The following is a 20,472-nucleotide window of genomic DNA, read 5'->3' on the forward strand; positions in this document are numbered from 1 at the left end:
TTAATAGTTTTTTGAATATGGCTCTTTGAAGACGAAAAAGCATAGATTTTCTTACAAAATGACTGATAACTAAAAAACTAATCCAAATTTTTGAAATAGAAAAAAAATACTTCTTCATTATGTCAAAACACAAATATGTGCAGAGTTTCGTGCCTGGGCGAGGCTTCTGGAGCGATATATTGTGATTACAGACAGACACACACACAGCCGCGTTTATTATTATGTATAGATATATAAGGCTTAAGTTGTTTAAAGAAATACTTATAATTTATCAGACTGAAACAGATTATTAAATTCTAATGAATAAAATATGATGTTTACCTTTATTAGCTTTGAGTTTGTTTTGATACAAAAGAATCAGCTATTTAATAATATTGTTTTTAAAAGTTGTTTATGTTTACTTTTGTATTCTGTACTTGTTGAAGCCGGTATGTATGTTGTACTAGTAGCGCCACCTACATTAAAAGTTACTTTTTAAAAAAAGTTACTTTTTAGTTTTTTCTCATTGCGAAATTTCCATAATATAATTTTTTCTTCATACTCGTTCGCCTTATCTAGTTCGTTATTCAATTCAGTTTCATCTTCAAGAAGATTTTCAACTGCAGAGTTTATCTTTTTTAACTCTGTTTCTTTTATTTTTTATAGCTCTAAGTTTTCTGCTAATTCATCAAAATTAATTTCTTCTACTGATAAATTATCTTCTATCTTTTTCAAATAACTAGTTACTGCTCTTCTTACAGAAGACAGTTTTGTTTCCACTTCTTGGAATTCTAATTCTTTTGCCATGCTTAATGTCTAAAATAGTTCAAATAACTATAAAGTCTACTTACCCCTTCTTCGGGATAAATTTAGAATATATTACCGGCGTTAATAATCCAATGGATGCGTTGATCATTATTTAATGCGCAACACTATCTTCACGAGCCACGCTGCGGCTCAACTTCACCATATTAATATTTTTCATTTGATTTGCATTTGCGTATTATATTACGAGCTCATGAAAATAATGTTGATCGGATTTTAGATAAATGACAGCTAAAATAATGAATTGCGGATTAATAATTCATATGTTTATTGATATACTGTGCATTGGTCTATCTCTGTAGATGCAATGGAACCAACTAAAATATAACTTTTTTTCTAATTAATGTAGATGGCGCTACTAGTACAACATACATACCGGCTTCAACAATACTTTTGTATTTCGTATTGTTTCTAAAATTTTCTATAAGTTTTTTATGTTTACTTTTGTATTAAAAAACACGCACACGACAGAAACAATTTCAAACAGCTTCAAACTTGTTACCTGTACAAAGGAACTTTTACAACCATCACATTCAATAATTTGCTCTGTTTCTACAAAATTTGCAGGGTTACCATCCTCATTAAGGCCACGCATAAACAAGCGACAGCCAGCTCGCAAACAGCTTCTACGTGACACCAGAATCCAAGAAAATGACTTCTGATTGATTGTGCACTGTTTAATTGTGATGACTAAACTCAAATAAAGAATATAACTAAGCTAAATTTATTTTTCAATGTAAGACACAGTCTATGAAATTATTATCCAGACAGTTTAAGCAGATTCTATACCAAAGAGGAAACCTTCATTTCCATTTAAATAATTTAAAATTTAATAAAAAGCACAGAGGGTGCATAATAATTTTCTAAGACTTTACATGATTATGATAAAATAACTGACAATGACAAATAACTGACGTTTCTGACAATGAACTTTTTTCTGGATTATATTAGCCACCATGAAAAGATCTAAAGATTTTTCGGTTCGATTTCAGAGGGTGGAAAATGAAGCCTGAAATTAAGAATACCTTGCAAAATACAGCAAAGTTGCATGTGAGAGTGCTAGAATCCCAATGAACCTGGCTCGGTCGATGCACGAGCGGACTCCCAATTATTTCATCAAACATGTAAAATGATAGACGCTTTCATGCGTTTCGGACGCGAAATGGATCGTGGTCGAATGAATTGCGAAAAAGTTTACCAGAAAAATGAGAAAGCCTCACTTTAGCTATAACATGTGTCGAAAATCGACACGGTAAAGAAAAAAGAATTGAAAATAAGCAACTTTAAGCACTTTTTAAAAATACTATGTACCATGAAGCAAGTTCAAACGAACTATAATGTTTCATATGCTGAAACAAAATTTTTTAAACAAATTATGGCACTTAGAATTACGAAATGGGAAAATAATTCTGCAATAATTTATTTGCACTTCATTATTTTAAAAAACATTTTTTCAGCACTCTACACTTCCAGGCTTCCTGAACTTCTGTCCTTTAAAATACCAAAGTAGGTGAAAGAGAATTTATCATGAAAAGTTTCTCCCATCATATAGTGACCTCTAAGGTCAATGTCTGTTTGTGAATGTTTAAATAACTAAACTGAAACAAGTGTTGCTCACTCATTCAATTAATAGAGTACAAATAAATATTGTTTCCTTTATTATAGTGAAACAAATATAGCTTAATAATAAAAATGATTAAATTTTTATTAAACTGAAGATTATTGACTAAATTATTGACTACATTTCAGGGTTTTGAAGGCGTAAGAATTTCACCAAACTGTGAAGAGTTGAGTTTATTTAATGAGTATTTAGCATATGTAGGCAACAACTTGATGAAAAAAATTTGATTACTAAACCTTTTTTTAATTTACTACTTCATTACATCCAGGTAAAATGTTTTCCGTTATCAGAAACACTTCACTGAGCAATCCAAAATCACTCAAATTAGAAATTAAATTTAATAATAAATTAAAAACTTCATGCTTTTAGTTCAGACTCACAGATGAATAAAAATGCATACTAAGTTACACAAACAGAATACTTAAAAAGGATACAGCCATGTATAACAGGTAGCCAATAATTTTGCAACTAAAAAACAGAAAAAGAAACACAATTTTAAAGAGTTATCAATGAGAAGAAAAAAATTTTCTTTTGATTTATTAAAGAATTAACATTCCTAACATTAATATATTTACGTATATGAATAAATTTTTATTTGAAGCATTGAAGAATTAACTTCAACAGTATTAATGGTTTTTTTTTCATACAATGTGACAATGAATAGCATTTTACATTGATTTTTATTGGTCAAGTGGTAACAAACAAAACTTGGTTAAACTTCTATTTAACGAACTTCCATTTCGCGAATTTCTCTATTTTGTGATTTTCTTCGAGGAAACAAGAATATTTTGGAAATAACTTCGTAAAATAACTTCCAAACAGTGAAGTGAATTTTCTATTTAGAGAACTTTTCTTTAAGATCCACTTTCCCACAGTTTTAAACTTGTTAACGCATATTATAGGGGAAATGACTTCATTTTCGTAGCCTTTTAATTATTAAAAAAAAGCAGTAAAATCCCTTTCCTTTTTTGTTTGCAATTCAAACTAAAAACTTAAGAGATTTTATCGGTAGCAATTAAACTTAAGAACGTATGTGGTATTGTATGTTTAAAATTACTTTAAAATAAATACATCTATGATTTTATGCATAAATGTAGCTTTTTAGTTGAAAATGTATGTAGCATGATACTGTAACAATGGACAATGTTTCGCTCTATTCATACTTTCCATACTGATTTCTTTTATAGCAAAAATTTATAAAATAAATAGTTTACAAGACAGTGTTTTCATTACAAAAAAAAATGGGAGAGAATTTCTCACCCTTTCTCAAAAACAGGGTGAGAATTCAAGAAGTTAAGTGAGATTGCTAAAAATTTTAAAAAAAACATGAAGACTTGGGAAAAAATTATTTCTTTAATTATAATACATTTTTAACATCTTCTAATTGAATATTTTTGCTGCAACATCATATGGAAAATGTTCTATATCTACTTTTTCATCAACTATTATATTTATTTGGCTGAAAAATATCCGTATTTGTTTCGTTTTGACCGTTCTGCTGTTCGCACCGGTTCTGAACAATACTGGTAAATAGGGAAGCTAGATAACAAGGACCGATGTTCAAAACAATGAAAGATCAAGGAAGAAAAGTGAAACCTGATTTATTCAAAATGGCTAAAGACGAAATTTTTTCCAAAATTCGCGCATTTTGAAATTGATTAATAGAGTTCGCGAACTTCTCGCGTTAATTATTTTTTATTGCGAGAAAAGAAAGAAATATGTGAGATTCTCGCGCTGTAGTGAAAACACTGCAAGATAAAGGTGTCTCAATTGCCATTTTAATTATGTTTAGTGTTTATGAATTTAAAACCTGTTTTGTGCTGTTAAAGTATTTTAAAAATCTTTTTTTTTTTTATTTAACAAATTTTCCATACGACGAACATTTTAGCTGGATTAAGCGACTGCATTAAATAGAGGTCAGACTGTGACTGCATATGCATAATTACTCTCTCTCTCTATATATATATATAGATAGATACGATATATATAACAGTTAAAAATATAGAGAAAACATGAAAAATAAATTAAATTGTTTTTGAGCGCTCCTTACATTGTATACATAGATTTTGCTTTGTATATATTGATACAGTATTAAAAAGCACTCCTTTTTGCTAATATAACAAACACATGTTAGTCTCAATGAAGTGTTTTGTTTCTGTTTACCTCAAGAATTTGTCAATGGTGAAAATTCCACCAAAATTTTCTTATATTCCGTCAAAGGTGCAGACGAGGTAGTTAAATTGAAAATAAAATCTTCGCTTTCAACTCGGAATCCGGACGACGAAAGTAGCATCGGTCGAGCATCGACCCAGCAAATTGAAGTGAGGGCTCAGCCTTACAATGTAACTTAGGTTTTGGAATAACTCTAACATCAGCACCTGTATCAACTAGTAATCAGTCAGTCATTAGGAAACCACCATTTTAGTTTTCAGTAGAGCCACTTGTTACCTACTTGCATTTTCTTGATGAGGCTCCAAAATTGGTGAGGTAGAAATAAAATTCTTTAGCGGTATCAACATCTGGAATGAGAGTGTCCTCCCCACAACCAAAAGATGGACTTCTAGACCAAATAGAATTTTGACCACTTTGAACAATTTCCATCAAGTTTGCAACTTGTTTAGACAACTCTGAAACTCAATGTTCTAAACTAGGATGGCACTGAAGTCGAAATGACTAAAGTTTGAGGTGCAAACTCTAGAATTCTGTCAACCATAATTGCCCCCCACTCATTCACAGGTAGTCTTTCTAATCACACTGATTTTAGCACTCTCGAATAGTTTCGACATTGTTTTTAGGGATATTTACCAATTTTCTTTCAATTCCATTTTTTTTACAACACTTGAATGATTGTAGACACATTTGTGACATCATAAATTAACAATCCTCTTTCCAGCAGCTATTTTTTATTTCGTTTTTGAACATTTATATGAATTTGATAATTAGATTTTAAACTAATTTAGTAACAATGTTCTTTTTTTAAATTGCCAACTTTTAATAAATGTGATTGCCTAATATTTTTCATTCACTTTGCAGGGTTTTCTTTTTGAGGGGGCAGTTAAATTGCAGCTTTAATGAATAAGTGCTATGGGTATTTTGAACCCCTGAAATCTTCACTTATAAAAAAAATAGGAAAAAAATTCTGAAAATAGGAAAAAAATTCACTTATTTAATTTAAAGCTGCTGAATTTGTAAGTAAATTTGAAATTTTTGGTGGAAAACCAGAATTTTTTAAAATAAGTATGAATTTAAGGAAGGAATTAAAAAATAAAAGTGGAAAATCCCTTTCCTGGGAACAGTTGATTTTTTTTACCAATGTTGTTGTCAAAAACTATATTTTTCAAGCATTTTTATTTGAAAAATGCATGTTATAAAAGGCTAAAATTCGAAATAGTTAGAGTTTTATTTAATACAATGTCATATAAAAACTTGCATATTTATTTGAGATACAGATAAAGTATGTCAGCAACTACAAAAATGAAGATTTTGTGAGAAAAGCTGATGTGCAGTTTCAGAATACAACTTAAATTAATTTCTAAAACAAAGTTCCTAGCAAATCAACTTGATGAAAATGAATAGTTTACAAAAAATATCAAATTTTATATTTTGAAGTATTAAAGAGCCAACTTATAATAACAAATAACTTTCATATTAAATACTGCTAAATTACTTAAATACTTAACTACATTTTTCTTAGCAAAACTACAAAAATACCATTAAAGAAATTACTTACTTCTTGTTGGGCTAGGAAATCCCTCATAATATGTCCATTCCAAATGAATCGTTGATCTGCCTAAAATATTTATAAATAATTAATACACATTTTTATGACTTTAAATCAGGGTTTCCAACCCAAGTGAACTATTTTCAAAAGAACAGAAAATATGTCTAAATAAGAAATATGACATACTGAAGCAGTTTATAATTGCAATCTAATTTAAATAATATTAATATGCCCAGAGACAGAATTTTTTCGAGCTATCTGTGACAAAACTTCCTCTAGCACTAATATCTTTCTGCAAGGTTCTTTTAATTATTACAAACATATATGTTACTCATTTAAAATAACAAAAGCGCTGTGTTGACAAAAAGAAACAATTTATAATTTGTTTAAATGAAAGTGTAATAATTTTTTATTCTAATATTATGGGTGATATTCTTATATTTTATTGGGAGAGGGGGGGGAATGCACAAATTATTTCCATCTTCGCATTTTGTAGATAATCATCACAATACAAAAAATAATTTAAAATCATGATATCCGTAGTAGTAATTGCCGAAAAAAAGATCGATAGCGTGATCATATGAATCGGACTCCTTGAATGTGTGTTTTGTTTCGAGATTAGGTTGTCGTAATAAATAATATCTAATTTAAAAACTGTAAAGAAATCAAAAGCAACAACTGCGAAAAATTATTGCCTTAAATAAATACACATATGCATGATTCAAATTTTCCATATTGTTTGAAATATATTGGGATATTTAAAAACCACGCAAAAATAAATATCAATAACTGCCGAAAATACAATCGAAACATTGCATCGATTTACGATACTATCGGCGTAATTTGAGTGAGTCAAAAATTTATTATTTAATGCATTATTCAAATATTAAGTGTAAATTTCAGATGAAAAGAAAAAATTTTTTGCCTTTCAAAAGAAAAATCTTTCTGCAAGAACTCTAACGTTCTGTGACTATGTTGCCGTGTTGCTGCGATTCTGCCAAAAGAGTTGATATGCAAGGTATTCAACACATTTTTAAAAAAGAGGAAATTTAAAGAATAATAATTGGAATTTAGAGCATCTCTTAAATCAAAACAACTGTTTTTTCCTTCAATGTTTCTTGTAAAAATTTATAAATAAATATATAGAATTTAAACAAAAATTGATAAAACTTTCTAATACTTTGAAGTAAAATTTATGAAAACATTTTAAAGTGTATTTTTAGTGTGAACATATTAAAGTGTACTTAGGATGCTTAATTTAAAAAAAAGAAACTTATAAATTTGCTATGACACTAGTATAACATGTTATTGAAAAGCAGAATTAAATCTGATTCAAATTCTGATATGTTTAGGATTTAGAAATATTATAACATTATGGAAAGTTCTTGTTATTTTATTGTAAACTGTAATGGTATGTAAAAATGTAAGGTGTATTTAGATCTGAAAGTAACATGTGAAAAATCCTTATCATACAAATTTGCAAGTAATTACACTTCCCTATAAGCATCTGGACATAAATAAAACTAATAACAAAATACTTTAATCTTGCACTAAAATAATAAGTAAATAAAAGAGTAAGCTGGCCAGCAATAAAATAAAAGTAATTAACTTTCTAAAAGAGCTGAACTTTTTTTCCCAAGATTGAAAAAGAAAAGGCTTTTTATATTGAAAAATCTTTATATAGTTTTTTAAATAATTAAAATTGTTCAGAGGTGCAAATTCATAAACTCCCGAGGAGTTTCAGCCAATGAATGAGTTGCACATCTCTGATATATACACACACACAAACACAGGCAGTGAAACCTCGGTTAAGCTGAACCGAAAAATTGCTTGTTTGCAGGAAAGGGACACTAATAACAAACGCCATAAATATTTCTTAGAATATTTTCAATAATGTAGAAATAACTATCATCAGGGATATTTATTGAAATTTTAAAAATTATTTTTTTTTCCTACATAAAATTATATGAAAAAGTTTGATATAAAAACATAATTCTAGATGCAGATAAATTAATATAATTTCCCTGTGAACACAGATATTCAAGTTAGTCATATGAATAGAATCCCTTAGTCCTCAGTCATTATTAGGTTTACGCCCCCTACCCATCACTTGATAGGAAAATTGGTTAATACAGGGTGCGTAGCCAAATCTTTGAATCAAAAATAAGCACTTTTTAAAAACTTTTCAAGCACTTTACAAAAATTTTCAAGCACTCAAAAAATTCATATTCAATCAATGATATTATTGAAAAACCAAAACTTTCTATAAACAGTTTTAGCGTTAAAAAAAACCCAAAAAGAAACGGGCGTAAATCGAAACAATCGGTACTTTCCCACATCACCGAGTGAATTCAACTTGACCCTGAACTCAGAACAAAAGTACCTTTACCCCCTACGTCAAAAAAAGTGTTAGAAGTAAAATAAAATAAACAAGAACAAAATTAAAATAAATTAAAAAGAAAAACATTTCATAAGGATCTGATATTCTCTATCTGAATTGGAGCACTCGGGTTTCGGATTCAAGTGTGCGCGCATGAGCAAGTCATAACGTGAGTATGACATGAAGTCCGCGTGAATGATTAAGTAGCAAACTCCCCATTTTTCTTGAAATGCATGGGGTCCACCAGATATCACTGAAGGGAAGAAAAGTATTATTCGGAAAAAAAAAGCACTTTTTAAAAACGCCAGCTGAAAAAAGCACCTTTAAAAGCTTTTAAAAACGAATTCCCCAAAAAAGCACCTTTAAATACTTTTTACAAACGCTACGCACCCTGTAATACCTCTTCAAAAATAAACCTCCCGTGATTAAAATAAAAATAAAAAAAAATAGCATCTGCTTTATGGAGAATGTACATAATGAGTTATTCATAGAAGATTCACAGGGAATTAAAAATATTTACGAATTGAGAGGTGACGGTTTTGCAGGAGTGTCTATAACAGGAGGTTTCACAGTATATATATACACATCATAACCCGCTATCAGAACCCGCACTAGGACTTTAAATTATTAGCCAGAAAATTAACTGAATATCAAAAGTATTACCCAAAGACAAATCTGAAAAATCTTTTATGATTAATTTATTTTTTATCGAAAACTTCCACATTTACTATAAATCGAACTATTAACACACTATAAATATACTATAAATCGAACTATTTTATAAAATGCAAATTCAAATCAAGAGTCAATTGGGGGGGGGGCAATGAATGGGGAAGAAAAATGCAGATTTTCTATAATCTTTGAGTTTAATAATAATAAATTGGAATTTAATATTTGATAATTTCTCAGATTAGAGAAGCAATGTAAAGATAACAGGGTGAGCAGTCAAATCTTTCAGCAAAAAAATAAACACCTTTATAAAATACTTTTTAAGCATTCAAAAAATATTATACATTAACAAAATGCAAAATTATTTTCAAAGACTTTACATGATCATGATAAAATAACTAGTTTCTGACAAAGAACTCTTTTCTTGATTATATTAGCCCCCCTAAAAAGATCGAGAGATGTTTTGGTTCAATTTCAGAGGGGGGGAATGAAGTCTGAAATTGAGAATATCTTGCAAAATGCAGCAGAGATGCACACGAATCTCACCGAACCCAGCTCAGTCGATGCACACGCGGATCCGCGAGCATTTCCACAAACATGTAAAATGATTGGCACTTTCATACGCTATGGACCGACAGTGCGCCAAAATAGATTGTGTTTGAATGAATTGTAAAAACGTTATACAGAATAAGTGACGAAAATTGACACGGTGAAGAAAAAAAATCTATTTTTCGAAAAGGGAAAATTAAGCACTCTTTAAAAAACACCCAATGAAAAAGGCACCTGTAACGGCTTTTAAAAAATAAAATAAAAGATTAGCACCTTTATGCGCATTTTAAAAACATTATACACCCTGTTTTTAGTATCTCGGTTATTTTTTACTGTTGTGGTGCGTCTCTGTAGAAGAGAAGAAGCAAATACTGTAGAAGTTTTTTTAATCATTTTATTCTGATTTATGGATTTTTATACTACTTCCAATGCTCATTGCCAACTGAATGCAGGTGGCTCTCATTGAAAATTAGTAATCTATAAAGATAAAGTTTTCTTATCTTAGCAACCATTTCAGTTCTGAATAAGTTTACTTTGATTATGTTATTGTCATAAATTTTACTTTCTTCAAAAATAGTTAGATGATAAACTACACCACTTAATCAGCTTTATTAGCACAAGCTGTAGGTTGTCACATATCTCGTGATCCGGAGGGTGTTAATGTAAATTTTACGAGGTTTTTTATACTTAAATAATCTCTCTTGCTTAGATTATCTGGACTTAATATAATACTTACTAGCTATACGGCATAATCTAACAGAAATTACTGTAATGAAGAAGAAATAAAGAGATTTGCATTGACGTTATTTTAAGGAACGAGGGGAATCTATATTTTTCTGGATAAAAAATCCATCACCAATATCTTCGGTGAAATACAATTTGTTTTATTGAATTTACTGCATTGGCAAGGTGGCAAATGTTTAAAGCAGGCCCTGAGCTTTATGTAGTTCATTTTCTTACAAAATTACTTTAAAAGCTAAAAATATTACAAATTAAAGAGTTCAAAAAGTAAACTAGTTGAGCCTTCATGAAATAAAATTACTTATGAAGCTGGAACACAGTTTAACATTTAAGTCAAGCCATTATTTATAATTTTGTGATCACGAAACTCACCTAAAATTCTTTCCAATGAAATACATGCAAAAAATAATGAGAAATTTTAATCGTGATTTTCATAAAAAAAGCATACATTTTTAAAAAATCGGAGTGAATTTTTAGTTTCGAAACAAAGCAGTTTATGAAAGTTTTGTAATAAAAAATCACTTTTTCAAGAATAAACCATGTTTCAGAATCACAATTTTATTTCATATCATTCAGTTAATGAATATCATATGAAGAAAGTACTCACTCTTTGGAATAAAGGCATGGATAGGAAGTCTGGACTTGTATTGTGTAAACGTTGCAGCGTGTGACTGATATCGTATGTATAAGAAAAATAGAAATAAGGAGTCTTCAAGACAGACTGCACCATTGAAAGATAAACTTTATTGAAGTTTTTCTGAAATAATAAAAAATATATAATTTATTAGGATAAATAAACAGACATTAAAATTAAGTAGAAATTAATACAGTCAAACCTTGTTATAGTGAACACTGTTTATAGTGAACTCCCGAATATAGTACACAAAAAAAAAGAGAGAGAGGAAGTAGTACATTAGGAACTTTTTCCTGCTTTTGACTGATTTTCTTCATTTTTTTTGTAATAATTCTGAAATTTTGACTTCAAAATAAATACATGTAACCGATTTTTAAAGCCATCTATAGCATGAAATGCAGCAACAATCATTTTTTCTTGTTTGCTTCATTATTGACTAGCATTATGGAATTGGTTCAACATTCAAAGAATCTTCCAGTATATCGACAAATGCTTAGAGTAAAAACCGATGAATTTGCTGAAACTACTTTTATGTGCTCGAATGGCTGGGTTTAAAAAGCAGAATAACATAAATTCAGGAAAAATTATCAGAGTTTTCCATATCTGATGTTGTGGATTGCTCATCAGCAAAAGATTACTAATTTTTTTTCTTTTTTGTACGCAAGATGAAGAGTAATACAAAATTGAAGTAATAAAATTTTTTTAAAACGAAATTAATTATTTTTCAGTCATTTTTGTATTTTATTTTATGGGTCATTTATTTAGAGAATGTGTAATAAAAGAGGGAAGTTTGGAGGGAACATTAGTTAAAATTGTTTGCGGAACGGATATAGTGAACAGAAGGACCCTTGAAGGTTCACTATACATTCGACCCCCCCGGTTGAATGTACAAGAATGGCCCCATATTGTAAACATATAATAATTGAAAACAAAATAATTAATCTACAATGAATCTTTTAACAGCTTTCATTACAGGAGATAATTATTTATGCATTTTTAGTGCTATCCTTGAATCTGCATAATATGTGAAAGATTATTTTATTTAGAAGTAAATTGTTAGTTACAGTAAAAATTAGCTAGCTAATAAACTGATTTTGTAATTTAGAACAACAATCAACACGGCAAAGAAAAAATATCTTCCTAATAGATATAAAATTAAGCACTTTTTACAAACCCCGAATAAAAAAAAGCACTGTTATGGGCTTTTAAAAAACGTAAATCAAAAATAAGCACTTTTTAAAAATGCTATGCATTAGAATAAAAAATTGTTATATTACCAATTAAAAAAATTAATTTTTTTTTTGTAAACACAGCGCTTTTGTTATATTAAATGAGTAACATATATATGTCTGTTATAGTTAAAAGTATCTTGTAGAAAGATATTAATGGTAGAGAGTGCAGATAGTCCTGACACAGGGATGCCCTAGTTGTCCAAATACTACATTTTTAATTCAGCATTAACAATTGTGAGGGAGTTTTTGGTTTAAAAAAGAGAGAGCAAGAAACATTCTCAAATGATTTAAAAGAAATGCTCGTTTATTACAACTTTTCTTTATGCATGCTGTAAATGACGGTAAGTGTTTCATACACTTAGATGCTGATAAAACTTTTATTTTTCACAGTGGAATCTTTTTAGACGTCCATTCTCGTGGAACAATCTGTGACTGTGGGGAAAGTTTTATTCAACAATGTCATCTATGAAATGGTACCCCACCATAGAATCGAGTTAACATGTCTTATATACTAGTGAATTGGAATTACATTGGTGTAGTGGTAGATACACTACAGTACTCCCCCACCAGAATTTTATCTGTGATAGAATTTGATGAGCTGATACCACTAGTCGATTCATTGCTGTTTTGTGGGTAGTCGGGAGAGCTGCATGAAGATCACCATACTTTTTGAATACTGGTCGTGAGAGCTGTATTAAGTTCACTGTCGTGGTCGCTCCTGTGTTGCCATTAGCAGTCGAGTGAATATGGTGTGTGTGATTGAAACTGAGCAGCAACAGCACGAGGAAGTGTATAATGTCAGCCACAAGTAGCAAGTTAACTTCATTGTGGAGCATCTATCGAAGTAGGCGTGTTTAAATCGTAGTGGGCGTTCCTGCCAAGGTAGGCTCTTTCACATCACGTCCGGATCACCAATGTGGGGAGTGAGTAATTATCGACCATGTCAACCGTCATCTATGAAAAGGCACCCCACCATAGAATTGAGTTAACATGTCTTATATACTAGTAGTGGTAGATACACTACACAAACATAAAATTTTTGAAAAGAATTATTTGAAAACTTTTAGAAACTTATTGGCTAGATTAGCAGTTCCCAGTAGAACCCTAGGGTTCCATAAAAAAGACACAAGGGGTTTGTAGAATTTAAATTTTTAAAATCAGTAATCAATGATTTTTTAAGCCTGTAATTATATTTATATTTTTAAAAATGAACCGCAATTTAATATTTTGGTTATTTTCCGCCCTAATCTAAATTTTTCCCTTTTTAGCCACTTAGGTGGCAAAGGCTGTTCTAAGAGGATAAATTCACTCTATTTACCATACTCTTACTTCTTGCAAATTTATTTTCATAAAAGTTTCTTAAAGGATTCTTACTTGTTCATCAGTGAGGTGCAAAAGAGCTCGAGAATAGGGAATGATTTCAGCATCTTCAAGTCTCCATACAGATTGACCATAGATACTACCCACAAGACTTTTTTTTGTGATCACAATCAAATAAGGACCTAATTACATTTCATTCAATTAATATGAGGTATTAAAAAATATGCATTAATTAAATTCACATACCATATTAATTACTCATGGGAAAAAAATAGATTAATTGGAAGGCTAAAAATAGCATGACAATAATAAAGCACACTAAGAATGATGAGGATACAGAAATGCATGATAAATAACTTAGAGGAAGGAATTTTATTCGCAGCTGTGCAATGAGCAAAAAATAATAGTAAATAAAAAAAATAATCTCCCTGAATAACTTTTGTTCTAATGATTGGATTTTCACATACTAAGTGAATAAACTCGAATATGAATAATAAGTCATGTAATTCTCTCAATAAACATGTTTGAATTCCTGACCCTCAAAGATTTTGAAAGATTGGATAAAATGAGGGGCTAATAAGTTATATGTATATGGCGATAGTCACATAAAGCAGCCAAGTAAAGTCGCTGCTAGAAATGAATATTTTAAGATGACCCATACTCTAATTCAAGAGAGGAATATTTAATTTTACTATTGCTAAGCAACAAAGTTCAGATCATTAAAAAAAATAAAAAATTGAAATAATGTTCTGTGATTGCTCGGAAAGGTTTATTTATTAATAGTGTATAGAAAATAAAAATTTTATACCTCATAATTAAAAATATTTTTATCCTCAATTAAACTAAATAATAAAAAATATTAAATAATTATTAAAAAACATTTTTTTGTATTCTAGGTAAACAAGTTTTATCAGTGGACGCAGTTTTTTTTCTTTTTTAATGCTCAATTAGTTTTAAAAATATGACTAGAGACACAAAAAGTGAAATTAACATTAAGGGGTCCAAACTTTGGATCACTCTCCTGACCAAACTATGAGGACCATATTGACCCAGATTGCGGCTATCTCCTTTATTTTGTAGGTGAAGAATCCATATATGTATATGTGTTTATTCGGAGTAAGTACATTTTTGTGACTGATTTCTAAACTCAATTAATAGTTAGCACAAAATAATTAGCATATTTGAGGTCACAGCCACGAACCATTAAGATTGACACTTAGTACAGGAAAATCCAATCATTAGAAGGAAAGTTATTCAGGGTGAGATCTTTCTTTTTTTTTCCGCACAAAGTTCATACCATCGAAGACTGTTTCCTAAACTTTTATGAATTTTTTAATACATTATTTTATTTGATAATTATATTATTATTGAGAATTATATTATTTTGATAATTGAATACAATTGCACTGCTTTTTGTCGTTGCAGAAAGAGTTACACTGATGTCTGGTCATTTATTTTATAAACTATTATTATAATATAAAATACATTAAAATAATGTTTAAAAAAAAAACAACTAGAAACATTATGTGTAATTAACTTAAATAAAATTTCTGCATTTAATTTGACTTCTCAAACTACTTAAGGTTTTAATCAGTAAACTTTTAGTTTAAAAATGTTTTACATTACATTTAGTGGCCACTGAAATGCAAAAATACTTGTTTTAACACATCTGAATTCCTTCCCAATAATAATTTAAGCCATGAAAAAATTAAATTACCTCATTTCGTTTGAAAAATAGGAATATTTATTAACAAAAAAAACTTTTCTGTTAGTTGGGAACCTCACCTTTACTTTAATTTCTTGACTAATTAATCATAGAAGTATAAAACATATTAAAACAGATATGAAGGGGAAAATCCTTTTTTACCTCCAATAAGATGAATGGTCCCTAAAATGCCATAGATTGATTGACTTGTTGCACTTGGATTAATTTGACCTTGATTTCCTATAAAAAATATTAATACATAAGATGAAGTTAGATTCCATTTCGCACATAAATTTATTTTACTACAAAAAGAAAGGAAAAAAAAATCAAAATTTCTTTTTAAAAAATGCCAGAAATATGGTTGATAAAATAGTAGAAGGTTCTTATAAGAAAATCAAATAATAAGGAATTTTAGCTAATCCTCTCCTAATAAAGCTACAATATATATGCAGGAGAAATAAAATTGCTGGACTATATGTGCAACTGAAATTCTGATAAAATAGTGATGAAGTCAAAAGTATGACAAAGCAAGTCATAAAATAAAATTCAGCTTACAGTTGTAAATCATGGTATTGCAACCAATAAGATCCCCTTTACATGATATAGAACGAAGAAAAAAAAATACACAGATTAGGTCCAAAACAGAAGTAATGATGCGTCTGCATAATTTTCCACCTTTGAAGATTCGGCCCTTTCAGCTGAACTACATGTATTTCAAGGTGAAACTTGATTAAGAGGCTAAAATATAGTAATTTAGATGGAGTCGTGATGGCTCAGGGGATAGAGCGTTCGACTTCCAATGAGGTGAACCGAGAGAACCTCAGCGATGGCTGATCTATATGAATTCCGCATCCGGTTCGCACCAGATGCCGATTTATTATTTTGTATTCTTTCTTTTTGTTGCTCATTCTGTTTGTGAGTTATATTTCTCTACCAGTTAAATATGCTTTTAAAATAAATCATTTACAATGGAAACTTTTATTTGACGTACAGCTTCTATTTTGAAAAGGACAGGCTTTTCCTCTCTCAAGCAGTACTTGTCCAAGCACTTTTCGCATACATTGTTTAAGATTTCCTATTAAAAGCATTCCCACGCTTACTGAATTTATTAATTATCCCATTGTTAAGTTTCAGGTGTTTCCCATAACAGTTGCTGCATGAAAAGTGGATAGCATAGAAGTCCTCTACAAATCGCTTTAACGCCATGAGAAATTTGTTGGTGGTAAGATCAGATGCAGGTTCAATGCGTTGTTGACTATGTTTCTTAGCTGACAACTATGAATATACACTTGGTCCATTATGAGGATGACGCAACATTCAATGAATAATTATTATGGTAATGCCATTTATGATTTACAGAGACTATGAATATAGAAAAGCAAAATATCTAACAAAAATATTTTATATAGAAAAAAAAGAAACTTAACATAACTCAGTAAATTTATAATTATTTTTGATTCCAATAAAATTTATGAAATTAATTTCAAGCATAAAATAAAATATTATTTTGAGAATGTATCTTACGTTGAAGACTGATTTCTCTGGATGTTCTATCAATAATCAAAAGTTCATCAAAATCTCCAACAGGTTCAATAAAAAACTTTTCAGGAGTCACATAGCTAAAAAAAAAAAAAAAATTTACAGCACATTCAGTAAAAGGCACTTGATTTAAATCAATGTAAAGAATAATCTTTTCACAGTAAAAACAATTCTATTACCATGCCTTAGCAACAAAACTTGAAAATAAGATGTATTCAATTTGATCAAAATATGAAGATATAAAACATGTTTCAACACAAGACAAAAATTAAAAATAACCTGAATTAACCCCGTCCATGTATTAACATAGGTTTATTTTACTATCATTTATAAGCAATTTCACAAAATACCTAAATGATACAGTACAAAAAAAAAGCAATTTTATACCAAACAAAATATACAAAAAGAGAATATTAAAATAAGCAACAGAGGTTACAAACTGATTCAAATGACTGAGTAACTGAAAGAATAGACTAGTTTGAAATATTATTTCTAGTTTGTAATATTTGTTCTCTTTAAAATAAAACATTTATGATGAAACAAAGTAAGTCACAAAATAAAAAAGTTCGGAAACTAATTTTTAAAAAAATCAAATTTTATCATTACATTTAAAAAATCATGTTTATTTTATCACAGTTAACATAAAACATTTTTATATTTCACAAATATCAAAATTAAGAGTTATTAATATAAAATCAGATAAAAATTACAGAAAATATGAATAATTTTTACAGTAGTGATAAAGTAAAACAAATTAGAATTTTGAGAACAAAAACACTTAGGGTGACCTGGGGTAATTCCTGATCAAAAAATGTAAACATCTATTTTGTGAAAAAACTGTACAAGATAAAATTTTAATATTTACTGGAAGTTTGAGGCTATATGAGATGAGTCCTATGCTACCTTCTTTTGTTTGAAAATCTAATTAGAATTTAAAAGATTTAAAATTTTTAGTGATCAGGAATTACCCCTGGTCTTGATCATTTCTGGGGTAATTCCTGATCACTTCTGGGGTAATTACTGATCACCAGTTTTTATTGTAAAGGGGCTGTTTAAAAATAATTATATAATGGTAATTAACAAATAAGACATCAAGATCAAACAAATAAACCAAAAAGATATGTTTAAGCAGCTAATAAAACTATTTATTTAAAAGCAAGAAGAAAGATTAACACTTTAAATTGCAAAAAATCTTTGCATCATGCCATACATTTTAGGCAATCAGCCAACTCATTCTCATGTTCTGCTGAAATATAAGAGAGTTCCCTCATGGATTACTTTTGCTGGATTTTTTAACTTCATTAAGTGAAAGTGTAAAGTAAAGTAAGGTATGTCAACTCAACAGCTCTGGCAGCAGCTCTCACATTGAAATTTTCATTTTCAATCATTAAAAGAAATTCACTAATTTTGCTTTCTAGAAGCTTAGTATCCTTTTTAGGCTAATAATTTCTCACCATATTTATACTAAGCTAATTTATAAACTTAAAAATTATTCTAACAATGTACACACATAAAATTAAGATAGAAGCAAGGTATGACAAACCAGAAATGGTACAAATCAGAATACAGTCTTGTATACCGTAAAAAAGAAAATCTTGCGATGACAGTTAAAATATATTTTATAGTTGTTCCACTTAATAAATATGAACTGTTTTTTAAGATAAGACAATTAGCTATTTTATATACTATTTATAAGAAATGACAGTGATCAGGAATTACCCCAGTGATCAATAATTACCCCATCTGTAGGGGACAACATTTGATACAGTTTTCTATAATCAATTATAATGTTTACAGTAGATGTGAAACAATTAAACAAATGCTTACACTACTTTTATATCAAAGAAAAAGAAAGTAACTCAAAATATTTATTATTAAGAGAAGGATCTTTGCAGAAATGTGCACGTTTTGAAACCCATCTTTGAAATTGAAAATACAGAAAGCAGTTTAAAAAATACTTATTTTGTTAGCTAAAACAAAAAGCTATTATTAAGTAAATGTAGTTATACTTTAGTAAAGTGTACAAGCATTCTTGCCCATGTCTCAAATTAAAAAAAAATAATTTTTTTTTTAAAATATAACTTAGGTGATCATTATTTACCCGAGTAACAGAGTGATTGTGAATTACCCCGGGTCACCCTAATTAACATATATTCATCATTGAAAGGGAGCTGGTAAGCCATTTGCTAATTTTTATCTGTTTCAAACTCAAGCCAACTCAGCTAAATGGAACAGATCAATGTTGATTTTTATAAAGCCATAAACCATGTAGCAAATATAAATTTATCTCAATTTGTTTCATTTTATTTATTATGTCACATCACTTCATTTCATGTAAATAATCAATACATAAGAGCATATTTTTGTGCTATCTTTATTTAAAAAATATTTTAAAACATTCAGAGCATATCCACCCTCCTGGAACAAGTTGGTACCCTGATGATCTCTTTTTACCCCTCTCCCTACTCTACCATGAGTCAGTCAACACATAAATTTATATGGGAAACGAAATGCAGTTGGCACACCTGTTCCCCCTCTTCCATGGCTGATAACCCCTCAGTTGTCCAGCAGAACCTATGGCAACACTTCTGTCCTGTGGAGAGTCATAGGAGAAGAAAATTTCTGTCTTCAAATAGATTAAAATCTTTTAACTTAGGAAACTATATGGAACTGAAAGGTTAGTACTGCATACTAAATTAATACAAAAATTTTTTAAATTAACACGAGCTTTACCTATTTTAACTCCTTAAAACACCAGTTAATTTAAAACTGTTACACTTTTTTTTTCAAAAATATATTTATATTAAAATATTTTCACAAATGTAGTCACGATTGTTAACATTTAATTTACTTTCCTCATATAGAATACCTTAACATTTTTCAAATAACAGTTTAATAAAATAATTAAAATAGCAAAACAAAAATATTTACTTCCTTATTATTTAATGTGAATGTTAGAAAGGAATAGAATTTAAAGAAAAAAATTAGTTTAATTTCAAGGAAATTCAAAAAAAAAAAAGATTTTTTTTTTCAATTTCCATTATTTAATTTTCTTAAAAAACTTTATCTAATTTTTATTTGCTTAGAAAAGTAAAAATTTCAAGTTAAGTAAAGTTACGGAAGTTCCTTACATACTTAGGCGACTTGCAATGAGGAAAATTTCCATTTTTCCGGATTATAATTATTTTTCACATTGCTGTAAAAACTAAAATTATTGGGAACGAACATAAAACTTTTTGATGACTATTAATGCAAAAAATATATAATAGCTATTTCTTTTGAAAATATAATATATTTTCTAAAAGTTTTTGCTTTAATCTGACTTATAGGGAAAACAAATTAAAAAAATGTTTACGTACAGGATAAGATTGTGATGAACAGTTCCTAGATTCATATTATTCTCTTTCATGAATACAAAATCGACTATTTAGAATACACTACGATACTTTAAATTTATTATAGACTAATCGTAAAGCTTGCACATTTCAATTAGAGATCAGAGAATTTATGGGGCGACAAGAAAAAAATTACTTGATAACGTTTCCGACTACCTATTT

At 29.1% G+C, this 20,472-nt stretch overlaps 1 protein-coding gene across 1 annotated transcript in view; it reads right to left on the reverse strand.

Annotated features, from left to right (window-relative positions):
- LOC107440317 (Sac1 phosphatase) overlaps positions 1-20,458 on the reverse strand; it is a 57,684-nt gene extending 37,226 nt beyond the window's left edge. The window contains exons 1-8 of the mRNA XM_016053212.4: positions 20,275-20,458; positions 16,901-16,995; positions 15,539-15,616; positions 13,726-13,853; positions 11,093-11,242; positions 6,156-6,215; positions 2,860-2,893; positions 1,307-1,494 (exon numbers count right to left, since the gene is read on the reverse strand). Coding sequence (XP_015908698.2) covers positions 1,307-1,494; positions 2,860-2,893; positions 6,156-6,215; positions 11,093-11,242; positions 13,726-13,853; positions 15,539-15,616; positions 16,901-16,995; positions 20,275-20,324 — 783 coding nt within the window. The 5' untranslated portion in view covers positions 20,325-20,458. The remainder of the gene's footprint in view (positions 1-1,306; positions 1,495-2,859; positions 2,894-6,155; positions 6,216-11,092; positions 11,243-13,725; positions 13,854-15,538; positions 15,617-16,900; positions 16,996-20,274) is intronic.
- Positions 20,459-20,472: the final 14 nt, after the last annotated feature.

The sequence above is a fragment of the Parasteatoda tepidariorum genome, chromosome 4 (genome assembly GCF_043381705.1).
Source record: "Parasteatoda tepidariorum isolate YZ-2023 chromosome 4, CAS_Ptep_4.0, whole genome shotgun sequence".
NCBI classification, from domain to species: Eukaryota; Metazoa; Arthropoda; class Arachnida; order Araneae; family Theridiidae; genus Parasteatoda; species Parasteatoda tepidariorum.